Source organism: Harpia harpyja, chromosome 13, assembly GCF_026419915.1.
Source record: "Harpia harpyja isolate bHarHar1 chromosome 13, bHarHar1 primary haplotype, whole genome shotgun sequence".
NCBI classification, from domain to species: domain Eukaryota; kingdom Metazoa; phylum Chordata; class Aves; order Accipitriformes; family Accipitridae; genus Harpia; species Harpia harpyja.
The window spans coordinates 10,072,323-10,085,769 of NC_068952.1; the positions used below are offsets into that span (position 1 = coordinate 10,072,323).

General features: G+C 38.0%; 1 protein-coding gene across 16 annotated transcripts in view; it reads left to right on the forward strand.

Moving 5' to 3' along the window:
- The window catches only part of ESRRG (estrogen related receptor gamma), a 407,255-nt gene that overhangs the window by 269,931 nt on the left and 123,877 nt on the right, over positions 1–13,447 (forward strand). For all 16 annotated transcript variants that reach the window (XM_052805607.1, XM_052805616.1, XM_052805613.1 and 13 more), the window contains one exon: positions 9,514–9,929. In XM_052805607.1, the coding sequence (XP_052661567.1) occupies positions 9,514–9,929 (416 nt within the window). The remainder of the gene's footprint in view (positions 1–9,513; positions 9,930–13,447) is intronic.

The following is a 13,447-nucleotide window of genomic DNA, read 5'->3' on the forward strand; positions in this document are numbered from 1 at the left end:
TCCATTCAGCCTGAATTCTCAGGCTGTCTCGTAGGAATGTGTTTCTCTCCCCACCCCACCTCCCTGCACTATTCATGCATATGCTTTCATTTTTCTAAAGATGCTTTTCGTTGTTGGAAGTTGTTGTCAGATCCATTATAATTAGATCCTAATTATCAAAATCATCATTATTGTGTAGGAAGAAGCAGCATTGTAAACAACTGTTAAAGTTATAGGATCGTGTTTGACAGAGGAGAAACCTTTCAGGATATACATGAATAATAAACAAGCAAACAATAAGCCCTACTAAAAACTCTGTCTGGGAAGCATATAAGGATCTGGATAGCAAATGCTCTCCTTGGAAGGAAGATCCACCCAGGTTATCTCTCCATACCCATTCCTCCAATCTCTAATCCCACATTTTTCAGAAAAGATCAGAATAAAATTCCCCTGCTTCAGTTTACTTATGTATATATTCATCTTTGCACCTCATTCAGGTGTCCAGATATAAAAATCACTTTTCTGATGTGTGTCAGGATCAACTTGCAGTTGCCTTAATACAATTACTTTTTTGCGTTTAAGGCAGCAAGTATAAGTGAAGAGACTGCTGTGATGCATGGAGATGTGGACATGCTTCTGCCGTACGCTAAAAGTCCTCAGAGTGAAAGAGAAAAATATGGACTGTATCTAAAAAAAAAAATAAATAAAAACCTCTCAAAGTAAGAGAAGATCCTTAGAGCTGGCAACTAACAGTTGGTAGAAATAAAGCTTCCTACTGGCAGTCAAATCAAATGTAGTAACAACTCAACGACTCCCTGCTGCTAGCTGACAGCATGGTGTAACACACTGGGACAAACATTCACTTAAACACTGATTGCAGGAAAACGTCATTTTCCAACTCACCAAGTAGCTTTTTGGTTGCTTGTGAGTGCGTGCCTGTATGTGTAGGGGGGATTTAAAACTGGTGGCGTGTGGCTGGGAGGACAGGACACACTCAGGAGCCAGCTGAGTGAGGGGGTAGGGGACAGATCACTTGCTTTCTAAGTTTTAGCTCTGAGTCTTTTAAGACGCTCACTCTGACACTATTTCTGGTATGTTCTTTCTAATAGCTTCTCCAATTTAACAGAGCTTGACTGGCAAATTATAATTCTTCTGTTATAAATCTGCAGAAAATCAGTGATGGAGCTGGGTGGGGAGACAGGTGCACGGTGTGCACACACCTACACTCTGCCTTTCAGCAATGGAAGGAAATCACTGCTAGAAATTGTGAAAAATCTGATGATGCAAACTTTGACTCTGTCTTGAGACTGAAGGCATTTTTTTGTCGTCTTTTTCCTTTTGGAAAGTGATGAATGACAGCTATGTCTCTGATCTGTAGTACTGGCTTTCTGACTGGTGCAGTAGCTGCTTTTGATGCTGTAATCATTTCAAAATAATCCCTCTTTAGAAAGCCTGTTATGTTCTTGAATAAATCTTTACTTATTTTTGTAGTTTTGTATTTTTCTCCCTTGAAGTAGCTGAGTGTAGTATTTTATTTTCTTTTGCTATTTCAGTTGATTTAATAAAAAGAATCCTCACAATTAATAATTAGATGACTCCCTGACACTTTACCATGTCATCTGGGGGCTAGAGATATCAGGTGGACTACACCTGATAGACCTGGAGTACAACTACAAGTAAAATGATGTTCCATCACAGAAAACCACCCAACTTCTTAACCATAGTTTTTGCTGTCTTCCAACATGTGACATGAACTAAAAGTGTTAGTCTGCAGTTTGAAAATAGAGTAATAAAATCTTACTCTTCCTGATCCATATACTGATTTTCATATGATGAGGCTTGGCCATCGTTCTAGTAGTCACATCGCAGCCTTTTGGTTGAAACTGTTTGGATATGGGAAATCTCTTAGTGTGAGTTTGTGCAGCTCTCCACTCTTTCTCACTGCAGAGCTGACTCATTTGAGGCATGTTAAGTACTGTAGCAACAAAAAAATATCTAACATTAGGCTAGAAACAAGTAAACAAGAGAAGGTAGGTCTAAGGTATTGTAATGATATGTTCATAACTTCAAACAACAGCCATGTTCTAACTGTGTAAAAATGTTAGAAACACAGGAGGAAAAGAGAAACTTAAAAATTAAGTATGTATATGAAGTATTTACTGAGGTTTAAGTTGTATCAGAACCATAACTTGTACACAAAATACAAACCCATACATTTCTTCTATGTATAACTTTCAGACATTCCAGAATGATTTTTGATTTAAAGTGCCATCTACTTCTTGTGGGTTTGGTTTTTTTTTTTTAGTATTTGAAAACTGAATCATCAGAGCATACCAAAAAAGTATCTTTTTCTAGTTGAAATACATGAAATCTGTAGAAATAGGCAAGTCTTTTCTGCAGGAAACTTTCTGTGGTGATGGCCTGCTAGTAGTAGTGCATAACACAGCTAATAGGATATTTGTTGCATACGCACGTGCAAAAATAAAGATCAGTTTTGTGATTCCTACATCAGCTTTATTTTTTGCTTTTCAGTTGGAGGGTTTTTTGTTTGTTTGTTTTTGTAAGTGTGTTGCAGTGACATACATTGGACGCATTGGACAACTGTGTTACTGAGGGCTGGCACCTCTTCAGATGTCTGGTGTTTTGGCTCAAAGTTGCAAGGTCTTTGAGTATTCTTCCCTGTTTACTTTTTGTTCCCAAAAGAGTACCTGATGTAAAGAATAATCATTTTGCAGTCTGAAACGATTTACGTTCTGTTGGCTCTAAGTGCTTCAGCTTTTAAATTCAGAAGAGTAATGTTACAGTCTGTCAAACGATAGGATCTGTATGCTGCAGAGCTTGTACATGTCTAAGGATACATTTAATTAAACCAGCATTAGTGCATCTATACAGACTTATTAAAACACTTAGTTTGTCTCAATAATATTGATTAAATAGCAGTAGTTTGTTTAAGTGTATTTTTGCTATTACTACATTACTTCCAAGTAATCAGGGTAATCGTTATCATCAGTGAAATATCACGTTAGTTATGAAGTAATACCATAAGAATTGATTTAGACTTGGCAGGAAAAGAAGGCTTTCTGTTATATAGTGCCAAAGCCCGATTTGGATTATTAGAATGAGAGTTTTAAACATAATTTCTGTTTGTATAAACAGGATGTGTTTTATAGGCTTATAGGTTATTCCATACTCTGAGTATCCATTATATCAAGGAACACCTCAGACAGTTAATTATGCAAAACATCATGTAAGTAATTACACAGTATTATTATGCATTTAACAGTTTTATTGATTTGCCAGTTGCTCACTTACAGTATTTCGAGCTATAAACAAGAGATGCTCACCCTCAGTTGAAATAGGTCCAAAGAAATGAGCTAAAGATAAATGACACTGGTATGCATTGTTGCATCAGATGTAACCCTTAAACGTAGAAGCTGTCAACAGTGATAATTTGCAACACATTGGGGTATGTCAGGATCATTTCCTTCTTGTTAACAAAGTTTATCAACCAGGAAGCACAGGGAATCACCTTGGAATAGAGAGGGAAGCAATAATGAATATTTGGGGGGGGGGGGCAGAGTTGAAAACAATTCCCCCTCAGTTTGGAGGGTCTGCAGTAGTTGCAAGTCAGCCACTTGAAAATTCTGCTTTTTTTAAAAGCAGCACAGAAAACAAACTAAGTACAGCCTCTCAGATCAGGTGCAAATGTGAAGGGCCTCAGATAATGGCTTGTTTTGTTAAACTAAAAATGACCACACAGTAGTGTAGACTTCCACTGCCTTGTGCGTAGAAGTGCTTTAGCAGAGCTTGGTAGATTGCATACAGAGCCATAATAACTGTTCGGGAAGCTGGATCCTCTGTCAGCAATCATCAGCTAACTCAGGCCACCGCTGGTAACAACATGATGGCTTCAAGCATTGCTTCTTCTGTTCGGCTGCTAGTGGCTGTGACAGCTGCTCTGGAAGAAGTCATTGGCTTGCTTTGCTTTCCCTTACCAAGGTGAAGTGGTGAAGGTTTCAAGAAAACATAAAAGAAAGAAGAAATTACAAAAAACAATGAAACATTCAGCATTTGTTTAAAAAAACCAAAACAAACAAAAAACCCCACCACAACCATTCTGTTTTGCACAGGGTTTTTGTACATGGTTGTACATGCGTGTTCATTAATAAAGATCTAATGCGTAATAACAGTTTTGTTTGTGCGTGCATGGGATGAGATTAGCAATACTGTGCAATTAATGATCTCATCCACTAGGTTAACCAAGCAGGCCTTACGATATTTCTTATTAAAAGAAGGAATCCTTTCTTTTCCTTTCCCCAACTAAGCCAGTGCACCTTAATGCAATGATGATATGTTAGACCCAGCAGTTGTCAAAGCATCGTATTACTGTGATGCCATAATGACACCCTGTCTCTGTAAAGTAGTCATGTTTTCTCAAATCACACGTTGCACCGTTGATTTCTGACATGACACTTCATTCAGTCACTTTCCTTTTCTTCGGCATCTCCATTCTCTGACAATAGCAGCTGGTGCCCATTTTCCTACTAAGTGATTCACATTTTGCCACTTTACTAGAGTGCAATTAGCTGAAGCAGGAAAAAAAATGCTCAATGTAAAGCAGCTCTGCTGAAATTGTTACTCAGCTCTTTAACAGGATCTGGTGAAAGTCTTGAGGTGTTGTCGTGGGCATTGATGCAAGAAGCAACATTTTCATTTCCTTCCACACATTTTTTCTCTCTTCCATTCAGAGAAGCAGAGTATGGGAAATCACTGGAACATGCTGCACTGTTTTTTGTCTGCTGATTTTGGTATAGACCTGTGAAATCATACTGAAAGTAAGCACAGTATTTGAGAGGAAATGTGGTCTTTACAGTCAAAGCAAGGACCTGGCTTCCACTTTTGGCTCTGCTAGAGACTTACTGTGTCACTAGACCAAGACTTTCTTTCATGCATTGGTTTTCATAGTTAAAGTATGAGGTTAACAAGACCTTTTTGGTCGACATCCATCTGATTTAGAGGAATGTATTGGAGGAAAATCAGATGGATTACACTATTAGCGTAAAAAGTACCTAGGTGCGCATAATAACACTTGCCTTGTTGATGCTGCCATGTAGCTGTCATTAAAAATGTCATCTGATAAGAACCAATTCTGACATTTGTGGAAATGGGCTAATTCCCTCTTCAGGAAAAGAAAAACTTCATGTGCAGTTAAAAGTGGACTTTTATGTTGGTCTATAATAAAGGTGCTCACTGTAATTATTGTGACTAATTATTACTCTCACTGAAGCCACCAGAGCAACTCTGAATTAGTGAATGATGCTGTAAGGAGAGCTTTTCCTACTTGAAAAGCAAGCATGAAACGTGTTCATGGATTGCAAGGTATTGGCATGTTCTTTTGACCTCCTTTAGGTATTGGTAATAAGAGAGAAGAGGGGAAAAGTAACTTTCTGAACCAAGTACATGTATGGATGGAATATAAAAAGCTCCTAGGGGCTCGAATGGGAAGGCTTTCTTTTTTTAAGGCTATATACTGTAATCAGATGCAGTTAATTTTTGCACTCCACTTGTATATTGATACTGATTTAGCCAGTGTCAGCACTGTCAATATGATTAGTAATGTGGCAGGTAGATGGAAATAGGAATGTGATTGCATTAATAAATTCTTAATATATTCAACCTTTCATAAGCACATGGCATTACAATTTATTCGCTATTGTTTAAGACCATTTTAAAGAAGGAGTTGCATATTGAAGTGCTCTGTCATTGTACCTTTCTGCCAGCAGTGACTGGCTTCAGGTCTTTCTTAAACGAAGAAGTTGTGAAGTAAATTCAGTAGACATGTGAAGAGTCATGCTATATATTGCATGTTACTTGAGACTTGCAGTACCCTATGTAGTTTTTCTTGTATATGGGCATGGAAATGCTTCTAGAGACAATTAGTTACTTTCCCTATAGTTAGTGAAAGGAAAGTTTACCCAAGAGATACCAGTTGTTAGAAAACTTACCTGAGAACAGCTGACCACAAATGGAGCTGCCATTTATTTGACTTAAAATCTAGTAAAGAAAAAAAACAACCCTACCAATGCTTTAAAATAAATACTGTACATTTTTATATGACACATGTTATTTCTATTCATAAACCTTAACTAAATTTAGATTTTTATTAATCCAATGTGACCTAAAAATTTTGCATTAACAGCACAATGTGGAATTGGGCTTATTCTCTTTGAATGCAGATAAAGCCATCATCTTGAAAATAGCTCTTTCTGACAAAAAGGTGTTCTTCTGAAATAAAGTCTTATTCACTACATTCCTCTTAGAGTTAATGTGAATTTTAGTGCCTCTAATTTTAGATTGAAGTGAGGTCTAGAATAAAACCCACTGGCTGACAATTGAATTTATAGATAGTTGTGAATATTTCAGGCTTGAATAATAGAGCTGTAGAATTTCAGACACAGAGAGGAAGAGAGAATTAAGCTCTAACTGTAGTTTTACACTATAATGCAATGGTGTCTAGGAATGCTTCAGTGTAACGAGCTAAGTAGTAATTAGGAGAGAACTGAGGGAGGGATTTTACAGAGATCTAGCTTAGGCATTATTCCAAATGTTCAGCATGATAATTTGATGGTGGTCCCACCTGCCATCCGTACAAGATGGCTCTTGAATTACTTTCGTTCAGATATGGTACAGTAACGGAGGAGTGAAAGCAGTAGGTGTCTGTTGCCCACCTACAGCTGGTACCTGGCGTTGTCTCTGGTTCACCTTCTTCAGTGTTCTCAGTTGGGCACTATTGTTTTTGCTTTTCCTTGGAATGGTTAATGTTTTAAATGCATTTGTGCTTTGCCAGCATGCACCAGTCCAGTCTGTACCGTTTAAGCTGTAGCCAAAAGCAGCTCTATCTTGGTTAGTACCAGAAACTGCTACTTCAGAAGCATCAGCAGACTGGCTTTAGCCTAAGCAGCACTGGTGATCAGATTTTAATGCTTGTAGCACTGAGATTATATTTTGGTTCTGACCGCTTGGAGTGGGAGATAACCACTTTTGCACTGGCTAAGACAACATGCATTTGGATGACTAATTAATTGCAAATGGTTTTTTCTGAGAAGGGAAAGGTGACATTTGAGCTCATTATTGCACAAATTAGAAGAAGAAATCAGCAGTGGGAGTCTTAGACAAGAACGTCCCATCAAGCTGGTTATGGCAGACTGTAGGCAGTGACTCTTATTGCTGTATTTTGAGAGTTTATATGCGGAGTCTCAGCAGCAGGGAGATGAAAAGAAGACCAAGTACTTGTTTAGTCAATAACAGGACCTTAGTGTTAGTGTATAGAAAAATAACGTAAAAAATAAGTTAGTAGAATGTGAAAGTTAATTGATATTTTTAATCGTAGCTGTATAAAATTCAGTGTCAAAGAAAGAGGGGAGAGAGAGACAGAGAGACACCACGTTTTAGTACCCTAATAACTTCTAACTCTAGTCTAAGATCGTAATGTATGTGAGAGGGGTCCAGTAATTATAAGGTAATAAGTGGAGTGGTGGTGTAAGTGCTCTAAATTAAAAGGAATTTGCAGAGCTGCTGTAAGTCAGTGCCGACCCGCTTTCTTTCAAACGTTGACTTGAGAAAAGTGCTTAGCCCAGAGTGCAAGTAGAGAGACAAGAGAGAGCTATCTATTAATTACAGCACTCATTAACAGTGACGGCTACAAGGCAGCAGATGCAGAAGAAAAGGCACACGCTACTGCAGGCTGGCAAGGGGATTTCCCCCCCTCCAGTTCTTGAGGAAAGGACAGCACAAGCAGGTGGTCCAATGTAATAAGATATTTTCACGGCTTTAACCTTCCCATTTCCTTTCTTTATTTGCTGACACCAGATAGCTTGCTCCTTCCACCCCCCCAAATAAGTACTGATTTTAAATTTGGAGGATAACATTTCTGCACATCAGTCTGGCTGTTTTCCAAATTCACGTGTCATTTGTTTCCAATAGAATTTTACAGTAAAAATCACAACAATTGAAAGGTGCTAAATAAGACCCATGGGCACTGATTTTAGAGTAAACCTCATCCTAAGCAGATATCTTTAATGAAGGTTCAGGCTTTGATCTCGGTTAACCTCACTGGAAAGGAAGCGAACTCTGTGGATTTATGTCTGTTTTCCATGGGTGAATTTGATTCCAGATCTTGAAGCAGAAATTGATATTTTTAAATTTCTTTTTTAAACATGGAAAGGTGAAAAAGTGAAGACAAGATCTCAAAAATTACTTTAGAAAGTTAAGTCAGTCAAATTGTCTGGACTCATGTGTTTGCTTTGAAAACATGAACCTATAGCTCCAGGTGGGTGGTCTTACAGGGTATTTGCTTTTCTGCTGATAATGTTTCTAGAGAAATGCTCATAACTGTCATCTGTGCTTTGGCAGCTTCTGAGAGTACTGTCAGGAAAATGCTGGGTAGGCCATTTGCTACTGTGGTCTCATAACCAGCTGTAGAAAATGAAGATAGTATCTGATTCAGAGCTTTCTAATTATTATTTTTGTCCCTTGTTCTCCCTAAAATATGTTTAAAAATAATAAAAATCTTGAGGATGGAATAGACAAAGAAGATAATTTTTTTTTCCTCCTGTAGAAAGCACTAATTTGTCAGATCAAATGTTATATGGTTTTATTTCAGATGCTTAATTCTGAAAATGTAAGAACTGAGAAGTAAGACAGAATCTCACCTTCTGAAAGACAAAACTTCTATCTAAAATTTCCTCTAATGTATTTTTTTTAATCCAAGAACGGAACACGTAAAATGTCAGGTCCTATAGAGCTGCAGATATATGGGATAGTGGCATAGTTATTACTGGTTAGTCTGAGGATAATGGCTAGAAAGTAATTGCACCCTGAGCTGATGAATCATTTCACTTAGATTTTGTGAAAATGGAGTCCAGCCTTAATTATTTGTTAGAGTTCCCAGTTGATGTGCTACTGCGTTACTAAATAGCTGTATCTATAATAAAGCAATATTAATATAGAAAAAAAAAAGACTGTGGGAGACTTGCTCTTCAATTCTGGGATCAGATCAATAGATGATGGATATGTGTTTTAGTCAAGTGTCTTGACAAATATTAATTACGGAGCAGAACATTTATGTGATCAAACTTGGAAATATTTGTTCCTGATAATGATGGCATTTACAGAAAGAAAGTACTGATGGAAAAAGGAAGACATTTAACAGCCAAGTCATCTAATAGGATTTTGTTAATTTTTTGACTTGCTAGATGACAAGTTCAGAATTTAGAGTTGATGTGAAGTTGACACATAGCATAGAGGGCAGGTGGAGGGGACAACAGAAGGATTTGGTCTCTTTAAAGTTTTTGTTTACTGCCTGTCTGCAGCTTTGACAAAGCTCTGTCATGCCCTTATGCTGATTACCTTCATGTAGAACAAGAGGTATTGACTAATGAATGAATGATGTGCAGTCCCTAACCCTTCCAGAGCAGCCTTAAAGAGCACTGTCTTTAATACACAGATTCTTCTTTCTCTCTCTCCCCGCTACAGGCTTCTCTGCAGAATGTCAAGCAAAGATCGACACATTGATTCTAGCTGTTCGTCGTACATCAAGACGGAACCGTCGAGCCCTGCCTCTCTGACGGACAGCATCAACCACCACAGCCCTGGTGGCTCCTCAGACGCCAGCGGGAGCTACAGTTCCACCATGAATGGACATCAGAACGGGCTGGACTCGCCTCCCCTCTACCCTTCAGCCACAGGGCTTGGGGGCAACGGGCCAGTCAGGAAACGGTATGACGACTGCTCTAGTACCATTGCTGAAGATTCACAGACCAAGTGTGAATACATGCTGAACTCGATGCCCAAAAGACTGTGTTTGGTGTGTGGTGACATTGCATCAGGGTACCACTACGGAGTGGCTTCCTGCGAGGCCTGCAAGGCTTTCTTCAAAAGGACAATTCAAGGTTGGTTATTCTTTAAACTTCTTTTCTTTCTTTTGCTCAAAGTGAAATAGTACGATCCTTGACTAAATCCAGTTAGGACTTAAGCCTATACCTTCTCATTCTTCATAGTGTTTGGTCCTACAGATTGTTACTCATGAAAAAGCCCTTTTGGGCTTCTTTGGGAGTTCTGTCTGTCATGTTAAGCCCACTGCCATGTTTATTTTGATTGTGAAAAACAGAAAAACACTGGAGCCTATCCGGTGCATGTTCAGATTTGTTTTCTGTATGAGTTTCTCATGGATTCCTGTAAGCGATTGTTGCGAAGAAAACTGATTATTTTCTGAAGGTTGTCATGGATGCCTCTTGAACAAACCTTGTGGCTGGCACACAGGGATCGTGCTTGGGTTTTGCTCCTAGTTACACCACTACCGTACTTAAATAGTTACAGAAATCCAGTTTATTTTTGTTAAAGGAGCAGTGCATTTAAAACTCAAACAAAATGCAATGGTGTAGTGCTTTGTCCATATCAGTGTGTTAGTAACTCATCTTTCACCCATATGATATACAATGGCCTTAAAATGTTCAACAAATATCTGTAAGATCACATTCTAAGGAGAGTAAGTTGGCAGCTTTTGGTCTCTGCCCAGTACTTTGTACTAATCTGCTCTTGATACCTGTTACAAATACGCCACATATTTTGGCATGAATTAGTACGAATGGGATAATTTGCATGACCACTTGTTCTAGTTTCAGAACCATTGGAGACAAAATAACCTTCTACTTTGATTTAGATATCATCCTTTCAAGTAAAATTGAAGGTGCTTTATTTAAAGAACATGAGGCCAGGCTTGGCCTGTACAGGAATGTAGTGTCACATTAAATTAAATTCAAACTTCAGAGACTAGAATTAGGTTGCTAAGTCTAAATTTAAGCTCCTCAATAAAATCTGCTTGATGTTCATAGATGTTGAGCACCTGGAATTCTCAGGAAAGACAATGCAATCTAGTGGTATACTTTTCTTTTTAAAAAGTTATGATAAGGAGCATAAAGTTAGTTTCAGTTTGTAATTTCACATAATCCCAAATTGGAAACGTTTGGTCAAGGTTTCTTAAATATAGTACTTCCATACTTAATGTAAAATTAGCGAAGAAGAATAGTTAATGTTATTTTAATTTATCCATTGCTGAGGCAATGGCCATTTTATTCTCCTCTCATCCATTTTACTACTGGGGGTTTGGGCCTTCTACCAGCACGAAGTACCGATCTTATGATGGCCATATAGCCACTAAAAGGAAACATTAGGCTTCAATTGTTCTAATGGCGCTGAGTGTTACAATGTTTGCAATCAATAAACAAACATACCTGTGAAGATTCCAGTGGCCTGGGTTCATATATAAAATAAGTGCATATGCAGAAACAGTATGCTTATTTCAGGCCTTTGTTTTGGAAAAAGTGAAAAAAGAGGTAGGTGATTTCACTTGACCTTCAAGAACATTTTCAGATAAGCTCAAAAAATGTTTCCACTGAAGCAATTTGTATTTTGTGGTTGCTAAACTTCAAGCACCAACTTCAACTAGCAGCTCAGTTTTTATAAATGGTATTTAATTGCTATGTAATAGCTGTCCTACAGAACTGAATTGATGCATGATTATTTTGGTTGTATTTTGAGCATGAAAAAATGCCACAGAAATGATAACTGATTAAAGTGTTGACTTCTGGTAGTAATAGGTAGTCTGCAATTTTACACCGCACCACAGACAGCAAGTTTCTGGGCATGGAAGCACAAGACAGGGACGTCATTCTCCAGATTAGCAACCTGGACTTGGCCACGCAGCTCAAGTTAGAACTGGCAGCTGTCCAAAAAGTCTCAGTATGGTTAGAGCACTAGCTGCATCAGCAGGTGACAGTGCTGTGAAGACAAAAAAAAAAAATGCAGTTAGGCAAAACCAAGCATTGAATGGAAAAGCAATAATGAAGAAACTAAGATGAGGAGGTATGTTACCATCATAATGTCATGGCAGCATCTTCAGTAATGGTGCTGACTAAACCGACACAACTACTAAAAGTTTTCAGATACCTTGCAAAATAATGGAAGCTATTTACTTTGATGAATCAAACCATAGATTGTGGTGAGGTGACAAGAAGTATATAAGAAAAAGGTACTCCTCGTGTTTTGAATGGGCAAATTCTACCTTTAAGCTTGCACGAAGAATAATTCCCCTGAGTTTTTTTGCTCTAAATGATAGAATTTAGTGCCAGTGTTCGTAGAGGTCATTCTTCCCTGTACCATTTCACTTCCTGGTTCATATCACATTCATTCTCTGCTTGTTTTTAAAATAAGTTGATTACTGCATAACTGCAAATAAGAAACCAGGAAAACAGAAAAAACCCAAGAAATTTATAAATACAGAATGCTAAACCAGACTACCTGAAGGGTCAAATATTGTAACTGTGCATATGTAAGGATAACATGTCTTGGCTGAAAGAAGTACTTATTTTAAATGCTAATAATTTAATTGTGATGGGTACTTAATTATTGATTCAGTGAAAAAGAACATTTGACTTCCCAAACCTTTCTTGTTTATCATTCGTGAGTTACTAGATGAGCTCAGAGTTTTAGAACCTAGGTGCTATTCCTGTTGAAGTCATGGGCAAAACTGCCCTGAGTTCAGTGAGAGCAAGGCTGAGCTGATAAGGTTAAGATTATGAAGCACATCTTGTGTTCACGTGAGGCCTGATGTCCTTTCCACTAAGTCAAAGGGAGTCTTTCCATTCTTTCCATTTCAAAGGAGTCTTTTGAAATCTCAGTAGGTGAAAGCCACAGGCAGCTGTTCAGAGAGCCAGCACACCAGCATCTTACATAAGGCAGAAGTGAAGTGCATCACAGGATACCTAGTAGCCTTTTACACAAGGCGAATTTCACTCTAAGGTAGAGTGTACACCTGTTTTTAAGGGTAATGGAGATTACTGTTCTCTTTCAGATGACAGCAATTTAGTCTAAAAAATGTCCATTCCTGGCTGATGGATTTCTTTTCTTCTTCTTCCTGCCTCTTGCAGTCCCTGCTAATTTTCTTAAAAGTAAAGAAATTAAATGAACCCTGTCTTGAATTATAGGAAAGAGTAAGTTTGTCTTTTTTGAATATATATTTTTAACATAGCACAGAAATACGTTTGGGGCTGTGGTAAAGAATGCATAGATTATGATAAAAATCAATAATATTAGAAAAAATTAGAAACAAGAAATTACCTGCCTAAAAAACCCAAAACAAACCCCACCAAAACCCCAGCTCAGTATATAAAATCAGTGTCTGCTTAGGTCATAGTAGAGTCTAATGACGTTTTGTCCCCTTTTGTGACATATAAGGGATGGGAGAACTGGATGTTCTCTCTGCTCAGCCTAGTACTTAGTCAGCTGCAGCTCTCAGTTTGCTTCTGGGATAATTTACATGGTGGCTGATTGCAAATGTCTCAGAAACTCACACACAGCCAAATCTCCCCAAAATTGGCTTAACATCAGGGATAGTAGAAAATAGCAATGT